The 14,582-nt window shown below is 40.1% G+C and overlaps 1 protein-coding gene across 15 annotated transcripts in view; it reads right to left on the reverse strand.

The window, feature by feature from the left end:
• HECW1 (HECT, C2 and WW domain containing E3 ubiquitin protein ligase 1) overlaps positions 1-14,582 on the reverse strand; it is a 255,444-nt gene that overhangs the window by 193,332 nt on the left and 47,530 nt on the right. For 3 of the 15 annotated variants that reach the window (XM_068674877.1, XM_068674875.1, XM_068674876.1), the window contains one exon: positions 3,691-3,748. The exons of the other annotated variants lie outside the window; for them this stretch is intronic. In XM_068674877.1, the coding sequence (XP_068530978.1) occupies positions 3,691-3,717 (27 nt within the window). In that variant the 5' untranslated portion in view covers positions 3,718-3,748. The remainder of the gene's footprint in view (positions 1-3,690; positions 3,749-14,582) is intronic. 15 annotated transcript variants of the gene reach the window in all.

The raw sequence follows: 14,582 nt of genomic DNA on the forward strand, positions 1-14,582 counted from the left end.
TGACGTCAACAGGAAGAGGGAATTGTGCCAGAAATGAATCCATTCCTTAATTTCTCCATTAAGACACAACTATCATCCGAGCCAATATTTATGTTACTCTAATTAAAAAGGCATTAGGAGAGCAAGGGCTTGGGTTCACAGCTCCACCTCTCCGCAGCCTGCTGCCTCCTACCGTGGCTTAGCCCAAGTGCTGCCCACTCACCCAAGGTCTGCAGGAAAAGCCTGCTGCTTTCCTTCACGCCTGCAGGTTTGCTAAATGCTCTGTCTTTTCCACCTGAATGCATTTTGGTGGGTCACTTAGCTCTTCTGCTATCAGACAAACATATGAGAAGAGATGCAAAGTTTGAAATGTGCTCCGTGCGTTATCATTAGCAAAAGTAGATATTTTTACAGCAGAAAATAAAGCAGTAACAATATTCTTTGGTTTTGATAAGTGGGAAGGCTTTTGTCTGGAAAACAGCTTTCAGGTATGGCTTCTTCCTCTGTCTGTTTTGGTTTATTTTTAATAATACAGAAATTCAATTTTTATAGTAAAGAAAAGAAATTCACTTAACTGTTTTTTGTTTGTTTGTTTGAATTTTTGCTTAAGAACTACTACTCTTTGCATGAAAGAATCTGAAAAGTTTCTGTATATTGAGTCCAAACTAAGCCACAATTCTACACCAAACATGTTTAATTTAGGAACGATAATGTGTCTTTTTTTTTTCTTTTTTTTACCACAGCTAACTTGTCTGATTAAATAAATGATCTCCCCATGTGATTAATTAATGGCTTTTCTTATATAAATCATTTGTGTGTTTTAATACAAACAGAATTCTACAAAAAAGACACTCTATAATGGTCACAGGTAGAGTGAATATAATGTAAAGCTTGCACAAAAGCTGATTTTCTTAAGCAATTGAACAATGTAAATCCTCTTCCCTAATGAAGAACTAAGTTGAAGCCAACTACTCCTTGTCTCATCTAGAGTAGACTTTTTAAAAAACAAGGAATGTCATTTTGCAGGAGCTAGTGTCAGCCACCACGTACTAGAGCACTAACTCTTTTCTGAGACCCAATTTTGCTTGTGCTAACACATTTTTTTTCTGTTTTCCCTTCCAGCCTTTTATAGCCTGCATTGAGATTTGGGTGCTTATATTATTAGGGCTACTACTATTATATCATTAGGGACTTCTCTATACTACTTCCCCACTTAAGGGAAAGAAAAGGTTGCTCTGATATACCATTAGGAGCTTGACTGCACACTGTTGAGTGTACAAAGTATACTTAGGGAAGTTAACTTAAGGAACTAAAACAGGTGCTTGAACACAGAGTTGTGATGGTGCTCAGGCCTCCCCAAGGGTTTGGAGCAGTCCTGTACCAGGCAAGTCTTCAAACTGCTAACAAATACTAGCATTTATCTAAAATATTTATCTCAAATATCTATACACAACTCCATCAAAAGGTTCGTCTGCAAGGTCAAGTATATGACCATGAAGGTACGTACTGTTCACAAATCATGCATTTGTTTTAGTTTGCCTGAAGCAGTCTGTACTGAGACAGAGGGAAAGTAATATTTTTAATTAATAACGACAAGGAAGAAGAAAAATATGTTCTGTAACAGCTGGAATTATTGTTATAAACTCAGTTAATTTTTTTTTTTTTTTTCCCATGTAGGGGGAGAGAATACAGGAGGTGGGGCAGGGAACTGGGGAATGACTCTTTTATTATTTTTATTTTTCACTCTCCAGGCAGAATGGCAGAAATTTGGCCAAAGGTGCATTTTCAGTTACTGAATTTTGTCAAATAAAAGTGCTGTGATGTATCTAACAGACAGCACTTTGTGACAAGTATCTACAATTTGCCTCACTCTGGTAAGTCTGAGTATAGCTGTCCTCAGACTGAGGACTGACCTTAAACAGAAAACTTGCCCAAAGAGAGAAAGCATCACTGCCAGTTGAATGTGTGGCAGCAGGCAGTTAAATTACCTTCTTCCTGCTGTCATGACTTACTGACACATCGTCAGTTTCTGGCAAGGTTCTTGGCGGGAGGTATCTAACACAACTACATCTAGGAATTCCTTTGTTTTCTATGTTAAGGGCCCAAATTTTTTACATTTATGTAGTGGTGGGAAATGCATTTATTCAAAAGCTAGGAACCTACATCAGAACAGATGAACTTGACAAAACTATTCTTAATCTTTTCTGCTATTAAAAGTGCCCTTCATTGGTCTCTTCACTTGAGAAAAAACATGTAATCCTACAATGAAGGGCATCTTCTCTTTTGGGGGGATATTCTATTTAGTTTTTGGACTGTGGCCAAATTGAAAAATTGATTTTTTTTTATTTTTTTTTCCTTTTTATCTTTTTTCTTTTTCCCCGGAGTAATGGAAAGAAACTGCTGAAAGCCTCTGGAGATGCACTTACCTCATGCAGCAGTTTCAAAAGTCATATTGTTGGGTGAGATGTCGGGTTGTGAACAGTTTTCATGAGCTAGAGCATTCAAGGATTACTTTTCACAAAAGGTATTGTTCTTCCCCATGACTTTCCAACACACCTTGTGATGCACTGTATAGCAGATGCTTCTGGGGAAATTTTACATGTTTAGTGTAGAATACCACTGAGTTTACAACTATGGAGAGGTGAAAGGAAGAGTGCTGTTGGACACTGTCACAAAAATTCACAGTTGTCATTACCAAGAGGCTGTATCTATTTCCTCAGCAATTCCAGCACTGCTAATTTGCACAGAGGCTCAAAACATTCCACAGCAAAACAGCCAGTGCTGGAGGCTCTCACTAGCTACTACACAGTGCAAAATTCAATATAAAAAGGATACATCCTCATGAAACCAGAAGAATATAATGACCTATCAGATACATGGATGTTCACAGAATTTGTATTCTTCACAGAATTAATGCTATTTGGAGGACTAGTAACAAAAAAAAAAAAAAATGTAGAAGCAAACACACAAACAAAAACCCCAACCATAACAACATTTCATTGACAGAAATAACACCAGATAAGCTTTAATGCACATTCTGTCTCGCTTTGATAATGCATGACAATTAGAGAACTAAGCTGTGCAGAAAGATGCATACAGCAGCAGTGTGTTACGCATGCACATCATCTCACGGGTTCCCCTCGTACGTGGTTAGTGCCAGTCATACATTCCTGCATCTCACACATTAGTGTCTGCTGTGATGGCTGATTTGTGTGCCTTGATGACTCAGAATTAATTCGCAGTTAAAAGCTGTAGGTTTCAGGAAATGCCTTGTGAAGGTGAGCGGTTGATGCATTCTGTGCTTTGCCTACGCATGAAGGCGTGCAACTGCAACATTACAGTTGCCTGCTGCTCCCAGGACCTCCTTGCTATGATCTTAATTGCCATGGCTTGATTCGAGAAAAATTCTTGGGTAGGCCGTATTAAAACACAATACAAAAACAACACTGATATCGGATGGATACTTAGCAGGTTCAAAAATGAAACAAAAACAAAACAGAAACAAAACAAGGAAGGATCATTTCAAATGAAGCTTGACTGGACGTGTTGTTGAAAAGGTGCTCAGATTACCTGAACTGCTTTGTTTGATCTTAAACATGGACCGGGGGCAGCTGCAACGAGCTCTGAGCTTTGGCACATTCCATTATGAATGGTAGTGAATTTATAATGGAATGGTATGGATGGTTTTTATAATCAGAAAAACACACTGACCTTAACACTACACAGGTGGAGCAGCATAATGACCCGCCAATTGTACGCGCATCAATTCCTGGGGAAAAGTTCAATGAGGTTAACTCAGCATGTATCCCGTAAGCAACATAAGCGACATTTATAAACATTGCTTTTCTACCAACACTGTCTTTGCCAACATTTTATTAACTGACTTGCCTCACTGTTGGGCAGTGAGTATATCTTACCCATGTTAACAGTGTATGATACCATGCTCCGGTAGACCTGAATGTTGTCATGCACTTCAACACTGAAATATGTGTGCTTAAAAAATACAAATGGGATTAACTACAGTAAATTTTGCAGACTATACAAGATTAAGCACCATATTCATTCAAGAAGCATCTGAAAGAAATCAAGAAGTCCAGATATAACAAAAGACACCATCAGTGGATCTTCAGGTTCATCATAAAATCCTCACGTTGAGGGAGCTTAGAGCGGTGGCAGCCAACCAGCGTTTCTGTGTCCTGTCAATTTATTGATACCCTTGGATATCATGGGGACCAGCTGCAAAGGAAGTTAATTTTAGTATGCTGTACTTGAACCAATCTGGTATCCAACATAATTTTTGTAGTCCAAGATCAGACCACGAAATAATGAACGAACCTCAACTTCTCTAATTAACCTCAACCAGTGCTTCAAAAACCTACATATTACAAAACTACACAGGGAGAAGAAATGAAACAAAGAAACTTCAACCCGAATCAGTGACAGCTAATCAGCAAGGACAGAAGGCTCCCCAAACATGCAATAACAGCATTTTCAATTAAAAAAATGTGAAAGACATCCACGATTCAGCCCCAGCAGCAGCATTTATATCTGTGCTTTCAATTCATTCTCTCTGCTCCTCTTTATGACTGAGGCACTATGACATTTGCAGCTCCTCCACCGCACTAGAAGGGAAAGCTCCTCAGCAACAAACTAGTCAACTATCCCATGTCTCATAGAATCACATAGATTGAAAAAGACCTTCAGGATCACAAAGTCCAACCATCAACGTGACCTACCACGTCACATCACAAAGCCACGTTCCTTAGTGCCACATCCACATATCTCAAATACCTCCAGGGATGAGGACTGCACCATTTCCCTGGGCAGCCCATTCCAAAGCTTGACCACCCTCTCTGTGAAGAAATTATTCCTAATGTACAATCTAAACCTCCCCTGAAACCCTGAGACCATTTCCTCATGTCCTATCACTTGTCACCCAAGAAAAACGACCAACAGCCTCCTTGCTGCAACCTCCTGTTGTAGAGAGCGATGAGGTCTCCCCTCAGCATTCTCTTCTCAAGAAAGCAGAAAAAAAAGTCTTATAAAAAATTATTTAAATGACTACTAAAACTACTAATTCAACAGTACAAAAATGAACAAGACAACCAAGAGTGGAGGGAAGGGTAGCAAATTTAGGAAGAATATCCACTGTTTGGAAATGCTCAGTTAAAGAAATAAATAAATAAATAAATAAAGCAATGCCATTTTATCAGACAGAAAGACTTTTAAAATACATAACAGCCATGAAATTAAAGAAAGTTAAAGTGCACGTCATGTTGTCATCTCCCTGTGCCCTTCTTTGGAAGACACTAAGTCTCATGTACATAATTAATTTCAGTCCCAAATTTACCAACTGCCTACAGTTTGGTGGCCTTTGCTTTTTGTGAAACAGTCTATTTACATTGGAAGCAAAATGGCTTTATCCCACAGTTAGATGAAGCCCTCTTTGGAAACAACCTCAGTGAACTTTATCCATACAAACTGTTTTCAGTTGTCCGTGAGCAGTGGACATGGCATAAAAACTCTTCCGAACAACTAGGACCACCTCTCAAAACCACTGTCACCATGTACATTTTTTTAGCCACATGGAAACTCATTTGAGACTTAATAGCTTTGCCCATGGGAAAAAATAATATTCTGTAGGATTTTCCATAACATAGCCCAGTCGCCTTGCTTTACTGACAAGAAATGAGACACAAACATACCAAGGCTGCTTACATTTCAGTACCAGAAGCAATAGTAAGGCAACCTAGTGAAAGGTACATATGGTGCTTTCCCTGTCTCTGCCAGGATGTTCGCAATGACACTGCTAAGGTGACTGATACCAGTGCTTCTTTAGGACACCAGCACGTACATACTTAAATGTGGTGTTGCCAAGAAAAGCTGAATGACATACTGGTGATTTTTGCAAAACTCTTCTGTGCCAAGTCTCTGCTTATCGTGGTTTGGGAGAAAAAGCATGGTTCTCTTCCTAATCAGATTCTTAGGCAGCTTTCAGAAAGGGAAAGTTTCATTATACATAGGCAGCGTGAAAAACACACAGCCCCACTCCCACCCTGAAAGGCAGAGAAAACATTTTTTTTCACTTAATGTGACAGGCAGTGTTGGGATGCCTTCACACATCCAGGCCAGAAAGCAAGCATCGCTCAGGGTTTGTGGCAGGACTGAGGAAGGCCCAGGCACACTCGGTCCCCATTTGAGGCCTACGCAGCATGGGGCAGTGGGGTGCAACCCAGGGCCAAGGCTCTGCCCGCCCACAGGTGTGTACATTGCATGTGGGGCTGCATGCTCCAGCTTTAATAGCAATAAGCAGCAAAAACGCTATCTTACGTATCAATAGATTTACTCAGGGGGACTTCTCTGTTAAATAAGTGCTTCAGAAGTGTAATTAGGGTTGAAGTGTTCTTAAAGTACACTGGAGAGCCTGTGATCACACAGAACATCACTCAGATAAAACACGGTTTTCTGTATTTCTTTGTCTGTCCTTGTTCACCTATGAACTTCCATCTTTACATTTACATTGCACATTTCTTGGCACTTTTGTTCAGTTTTCATGTGGCATTTAGAGCAGCATTTACCCTCCCCTTCTCAGTCCATCATGGGGTCGTTCAGTTGCTATTGCAATACAAGTCTAAAAAGCACTTACTTCAGTAAAGGTGTACACAAACATACTCTCAAGAGCCTGGAAAATCAGTACTACCAGGATTTGAGCCTGTATGCTAAGCAGGTTAGAGGAACAGTGACTAAAAATTACAGGAGCTGGGCTTTTCGTGTGCCAGGACCACGTGCAAGCCTGAGCATCCCTTCTTTTCCCTGTTGGGAACAATACAGGTTTTCAACAAAATCACTCCTGCATCCCCAGAAGATGAGTGGTTTCTTCTGAGCTCGCTGTATGACATTAGCATGAGCCCAGACAAAAGTGACAAGTGAGGAGGAGAGTCCCCCCAGGCAGCGGAGTTTTCCCAACCCATTTCTCCTTCTGAAAACCCTGGGGAATTCAAATTTATTCAGTCAGTGTTTACTCCTTCTCCTGATTTCTGTTTTTACCTCCCTCAACTCTTCTAACACCTTCTCTTTCATCCCCCATCACTTAACATTAAGGTTTCTTGTTTGCTATCCAGATCAGACAAGCCCAGCTGCGCCTCAGCACCACTCCCTCCAGGTTTATCTCCTTTGTCTCTGCTGTAACAGTATCTCCTCTTCTCCTCCTCCACTTTTCATTTCCTCCTGCTTTGTCCCTTCCTGCACAGAAGCAGTTGCTAATCCCTACAGCCGATGCTTGACCCCCACCCCTGCCTCTTAAGCAGTGGCAGGGTAGTTTCTGGATGGCTCTGCTCATCATACAGGCTGATTAACATCTTTAATGCATACCATGCCCTTCCTGACATAAGACTCACACCCTGCTGGTACCTGGCATCTTCCTTCAAATGCGTACTCAGAAACACTTTTTTTGCAGCAACTTGTTTAGGAAACCAAAAGATAAACCTCTGATCATGCTAAAGTTGATGTGCAAACAACTAAAATCCATGTTTTACATATCTACATACATGTTCACAAAGCTACACATACACAATTTCCAATGTATCCTTGCCCCCTGCTGCTGTGCTTTTATTTATTTTTAATATCTTTCTATATTGCTTGCACTTAGCCTGTGAACTGCTTAGTGCCTTGAGGCGGTTTGTATAGTAATTAGCACAAATGATCTCCAGGCATGATGTGCAGTGCTGCTTAATAACAATGCAGTCTTTGCAGGAAAACCCATTCAAGGCTGAAAAATTATTTCCCCCAGTTTGTTCCTGGCATCAGCGAAGGCTTGTGCTCAGCTCCCCGTAGGCTCCATGCCACTTGCACAGGGCTTCGTCTAGCACTGCTCCCCAAATATTGAGCCACCAGTTCATACCGAGACGGAGCACCACAGCCTTGCTAACAGAAGATATGCTTTTCTCTACCAACAACATTAACAGTTCTGTTACCAATAACAGAAAAGCAGTCATGCTTTTTTCTCTTTTGCAGATGCGCTCTTCTGTTCCTCCACTACTTCGTTTGCCCTTGCCCCCTGCATCAGTCCCAATATGCCGTTAATTAACAGTTGCCTGCTGAATGCTTTAAGCATCGTCTTTGCATTAAAGGGATCAGAATGACATTTAAGAGATCAGAATGACTTTTTTTTTTTAACCTCCTCAGATAGTCTGATATTTGAAAGGTTTTTTTATTTTCTATAAAGATCAGAGAAAAGAAGGAAGCGGTACTTATGCTGGAAGTGTGTGTTCCTTCTGTCTCAACAAATAAAAACATACCAAAAATCTTGTATTTTCCAATTTTGCTAATTATGCCTGCTATAGGAAGTCACTATTACAATGCATCTAGCTACAGCAGGAAATATATAACATCCCTTAGAATAAATGCTCAATTTTGTGACTGCAAGACAGATCTTTACAAATTATCATGTGCAAATTAGCTAAATATCTCACAAACCAGTATACAAATCAGTCATTTTATTTTTCCTTCAGTAGACAAAAAGAAAAAAAAAAAAAAGTAATGTTATTAGGAAAAAGAATTAATATGTTAATTGAGGATTTTAATTGCACAGAGACAAACCTCAGTTGTCTTGAAATCTGGCTCAAAATCAGAGCTACATCTGTTGTGGAAAGCACTCTAGATTTTTCAGTAAAGTAATGCATAAAATCTGTACATTTCGATGTAAAATGTAACCTCTGATTGCTCCATACCAAAGAAATTAAAAAGATTACAACTGCATGGCCTTTTCAGGTGAGATCCTCCATCTGCTAATCTGTAGATCTACCACGTTGTTCTCAGTTTGCAAGCCAGCCTTGGAAGGAATTGGGTAGTAGCAGCAATAACCAACAGCTGACATTATTAAAAATCTGACTGATATTATAAATGCTGATACATTAAGTTGTAGTTTAGAAGCAAGGTCCTGAACCAAGGCCCTCCATGTAGCAAGGAGACATACGAACATGGAACAAAATACACGATTTCTGCTTCCAACAAGGTGAAATCTCAGAGACACCCACCTACCCACCAAGAGCTTCAGAGGAACATAGTCTGAAGAGAATGACTACTGTAGGAAGCTGTGGTCTCAGGACAAACTGAGCCCACCTGAAAGAGGCAATGGAAATAGGATGATGTAGTGTTTCATCTGCCTGCCAGGCAGGTAGGACAACAAGCGGCTGTGAAGATTTACTGAAAAGGGAACAAGCATTGCAGTAATGTCGGGATCAAGTTATGAAAGAGAACAAAATTCACCTTGCTTTGGTGAGCCTCTGGAAAATGGGGCTCCTCAGCAACTCCTCCTCTCTCCTCCAGATTTTGCCAGGCAATTCACCAAACATTTAGCTGTTATATAATGCTGTGGCTATAGACAATGAAAACTAAAGAAAGTTGGCATCATTGTACCAAAAGGAAGTGTATTAGAGGTGATGTGTTCCTTTATCCTCAGCTTTAGTTATCCTCTTACATGTGGTGAAATGAGGCATCCACCCACTTGCACCTAACATTTTGGTTAGCAGTGACATTTTGCAGGAGAAGTGGTCCATATATACATATTGCTACTTTTCTGTTTTTCTTATTAAGCAAATATCATGCTGATGACAGGGATCAGCAGTCCAGCAACCAGGCACAAAAGGCTCCTGCTTACTGTGGGACACAACTGCAAGAGCAGCATCAGCAGCCAAACTCTTCCCACAGCTCTGCCACGGGGACTCAGCGCTGGCCTTAATAGAAAACATTTTGTTTGACCAGGTTGAACTGTGTACAACACTACTTCTTCAGACGGAGTAATTTCTCATCACTCCACTGGCTCCAACAGACTATAATTAACAACTGGTTGAAGGGCCTGGCCTCAAGTCTTCAGTCTCTCTCTGACAATCGTGATTTTCCTGGTGATGTGGATACTTGGCAGTACACTGACTTAAGTAGAAAAACAGTTTAACACAGTCCGCCAGCCACTTGTGAAATGAAGTCGGATCTGAACTGCCGTCCTGAAGGATCAGTGGAATACTAACACATGCAGTTGGATTAATGCTTACCAAATGAAGTTCACCACTGAACAAGCTGCAGATATCAGGCACAAGGAAGCCAGAGCCATATTCCAAGAACCAGGCATGATTGAAGGGTCAGTATTTGCATCCCTTATCCTGATGCCTCTAAAACCCTGTACTTGCAAATGCAATTTCAGGGTCTGTCTAGAAGCATCTTTTTGCCAAAGCAGAAAGTAGATATGGGAGAATAAAGTGAGTTGAAAAAAAATAGAACACATGACAGCTATGCAATAAACTATTATGTTATTTTGTATTTGAGTAGGATGTTAAAGCTATTAGACTTACAGCAGGAAAAGGTACAAGACAGAAAACTTTATTTAGCACTGCCTAAATGCCATTACTCCTCTCTGACTGCAACAAGCCTCTAAAGCCTGTGTCTGCAAAGCAGCAAGCTTCAAGTATAACAAGCTGCTGTTGGACATCTCTGGAGCTGGCAACCTCCTCAACTTATCTGATGAATTGTGACACAGAAACATCCAGCTATCTATTAGCAGCACCAGAAGCATCTTCTCCCAATTGTTCGGTGTAATGACCAGTATCTGCAATCTACAGCTTACATCTAATTGTCAAAAAGGAGGGGGGGGAAAAAAAAAAAAAAAAAAAAAAAAAAAAAAGAAAGCAGCAAACTTCTGTAACAGATAAATGCTAGATCCTTTAGCTCATTTCTAAATCACTGGGTATCCTAAAGGTACACAGCCTCGCTGTCACGACACTAACCCACTAACCCTGCTCACTGGACAAGGCTCAGTGTCATTATTTCAGTGGAACCACCCTGTGGCCCCATCTCATTCTCTTTTTACTATAGATATAACCACATGTTATAACAGCAAAGTGGCATTTTCCACGCCAAAGAAATGAATTTATTACTGAATTGAAGGTTCTTTTTTGTTTGTTTTGTTTTGTTTGTTGGATAGTTCTGTGCAGAACATGGAAGTTACAGTAAAGAGATTATATTTGGGGGCCGGATCCACTACCTAAAAGGATTTTGCAAGCTCTGGGCCTAGCTATGCTAAACTTCTATTTGCTTCCTTATGAACACACAGGCAAAGGTTAATATAACAGCATCTCACAGAGTTGTATTTAGAATCATACCATTCACTTCTTCAAAGCAATGTTCACAGACCCAGTTGCTAAAGGAAGATATAAAAGGAAAACTTTGAAAGGAAGACATAAAGGAAAATATAGATATAAAAGGATTGAATTTTTCCTCCTTGGAAAAAAATAAAAATAAAAATAGGTCCCAAACCAGAAGTATTACTTCTGGTAACTGGTTGGCTCCATGTTTCCCTGCACAAAATGCCCTGGGGACCGACCTCAACAGGACTCTGTTGAGGAATGATCCAGGGGACCTTGGGGAAAAGCAGACAACCGGTGCCAGCTCTGGAGTTACCAGCAAGCTTGGTATCTCAGCAAGGGGATACTTGAGTGACACTGATACACTGATAATACATAAAGCCACGATGATTGCTGGACACAAATAATCACTAATTTATCTGGCAGTCCACTTGCACAGCATTTCAAGTTTGCTATAAGCAAAAGAGATTTCTATACTCAATAAAAGTGATAAATAGCATAATGAATCAGGCAGACAGACAAGCACTAGGCTTTACAAAAGGCCACTGAAGAAGGCAAATGCTATTTTTCAAGTAGACAGAGTTGGAGCAGAGGACATATTCACCATGGGGGGGGAAGTGGAAGCTTATTTTCATGGAAACCTGGCCACAAGGACAACAGCAGACAGACCAGTGTGTCCTACCTGGGCCACTAACCTCCCACTTTTTGCCATGCATCATTTTCTAAATGGAAAGAGCAAGATGAAGCACGTCTTCAAAACCAGGCCATTTAGATAATTCCCATCTAAACAGGGTCAGACCAGCAGCATTTCACCTTCTCAAAGGATCTCAGACAGTCTTAAATACATGACCTGGATGAAAAACAGTTACTTCCAATTGATTATGTTGTTTTATTTTTAAAAAGACCTAGGAAATAATAGTGTGAAATTCCTGTACTGCTGAAATTGATTATAATTTGCTGTTAACTTCTTCAAGGGTGAAACATTGACCCCATTAATTACACCTTGCTTTCCCTTGAGTTTTGCCCTATAAAAAGCAGCAGTAGATTAAATTTAAAAAATAAAAATACAAAATCAAAGCCAAGTCTTACTTCTGTAAGTATGAGAGCTGTTGATATATATATTTTTAAGAATAAAAATTAAGTGACAAGCTCTCTCAGACAAGTAGACATTAGAGAAAGATATTTATAAGAGAATGTTTCTATTTCTGCTTTCCATATCCATATTTCCATACAGGATTAAGAATAAAGGGCTAAGTAACAAAACAATTTCTAAGGATAAGTAATCTTTTCCAAAGCAAGTTAATTACTTGAATACATTTTATCATTTCTGTAACCCTGGGAATTTAAAGGACAGTCTTACCCCAAAACAATAAGTAAATACATCGTGAATTTATTTTTATTTTTCTGCAGAGGAACTGATTGATTTCCTCTTGTGCTCTCCCTCGACCTGCTTAAGATTGCTTCTATATATAACACACCTGCGGTGCCATCAGGAAGCTTCTAAGATTTTGTTACAAACACAGCTCGGTTTTGCAGATTAAGATCTGCATTAAAAATTTGATTTAAAAAAAACTTTCATTATACTCATTTTTGGGTCACATGAGTAGCTAAGGTAACAGGATCGGTATTCCATCTGATGCCAAGACTTCATGCAGAGTCATCTGACCCTATATAACTCTAATTAATAGACAATAAATAAATAAAATCAGATTTACAATTCTCATTTCTTTGCATTGAAACAAGCAGAAGTTAACTCCTTTTTCTTAATACAACTCATTGTTTAAGATCACTTCCTTGCTTCCTTGTATTCTTCCCTTCTTTTGGTACTCCTTTCACTGCACCAAATAATCTTTTTAGGACAGCTGAGTGCTCTTTTCTCTTCTGGCATTAAAAAAGCTTGAACTTGTCCATGGTTTGCTCCGAAAGCATGGTTGGAACTGTCTTCCGCTCACAGAAAATAAAGTTACACCTCTGCTTTGGGGAGGCTATTTCGAGCCCAAACACCTCATCAGCTGAAACCGAGACTGGCGAGCACACCCATCTCACCACAGCTGGCGGGGACAGGGAGGACACTGGGGATGGTTCCCTTGTTCACAGGACAGGACAGTCCAAGCAGTGGAAGATGCTCAGGAGGAAAGGGATGCAACATCCACAAGGCTTTAAGCCAGAAGACTGCATTTTGCCCCTTCTCCTCCAGCACTGCACCTCAAGCCTGGCCACTTGACTTGACAGAAGACATCAGGCGTGCTTGTTGAACGCTGTGCAGCATGTCAGGATCCCATCCCCTGGGGCCCGCAGTGGCTGGCAGCTATTATTACTTTTAAAGTGCACGCTGTCAGCTCAGGGGCTTTGGACAGAAGTGGCTGTCTCCTGGAAATAGTCCATCTAATTTGCACAGCCCTTGCTCACACAGCGTGGCGCGGAGGAGGTTGAAAAGAAGAGGTGCTTGGGGCATCTCTGTCTATTTTCTGTTACGCAGCCCAGCCTGTTTCTTCGCATTACACATGCACCTAATTTATGTTGATGACGGTTCTACTCGATGTACTAACCTCTTATCTCCCATGTACATGTTTACCTGATGGTATACGATTGCTGCAGCTACAAGGGTTTTCAGCTACAACAGCCTCTGCAGGATGCACTCTGCCGAGGTGGATATTTTTAATGTATATTACATTATTATAAACAGACCGAGAGCTAAATCCTGGAACTAGCCCATGGTATTAATTCTAATTTAGTTTGGGCCTGATTCCAAATGGGTGACTATGCATGCAAACATTCGTCTGAATGTACAATTGGCTGTTATGAACACAAAATTATTTCTTGTGCTCATGCATGCATAATTTACACGCACTAATTTAGATGCCAAAGTAATTCCCTAACAGAATTCCAGTGATCAGATCTAACTTGAAGAATGCTGTTTAAAGAATATATATGTATCACAGTTGTGTGTTCTTCAGCTGCACAAAAAGAAAGTAAATGAGAAATTCATTGCTGTTTCTATAAACAAAAAAAAAAAAAAAAAAAAAACATCTTCATTATAAAGCTATCACTTTTCAGCTGAAGGTTGGTTTCTCACACCCCCGCCCCAATCCCCCAGTTATTTTCCCCCATGCTGTGTAATTTCTACTTAGGCATTGTGGCATACAAGCAAAGTCATCCATCAAAAGTAATCAACAGGAAATGAACACTGTTAAGTAGCATGTTTTCTTTCGTGTACATTTGAGTTTTATGCTTAATGCATGAAAATCAGAAGTCCTTTCAGGAACCAGTAGTTGGCTCTGGAGTTTTGAAGTGAAATTGCAAACAAGTGAGCCTAGTGAACCACGAGTGACCTGTGAATCATCATCTAAACCGTCAAGAAAAATGTTAGGCAAATTGTGCTGATGAACAAGCAAAGTGGAATTACTTTTCTCTAGATAATTCTCAGGTTAAAGTTGGTGGCGTTATTTACTAGATAAATTAATAAAC

The sequence above is a fragment of the Anas acuta genome, chromosome 2 (genome assembly GCF_963932015.1).
Source record: "Anas acuta chromosome 2, bAnaAcu1.1, whole genome shotgun sequence".
Taxonomy (NCBI): Eukaryota; Metazoa; Chordata; class Aves; order Anseriformes; family Anatidae; genus Anas; species Anas acuta.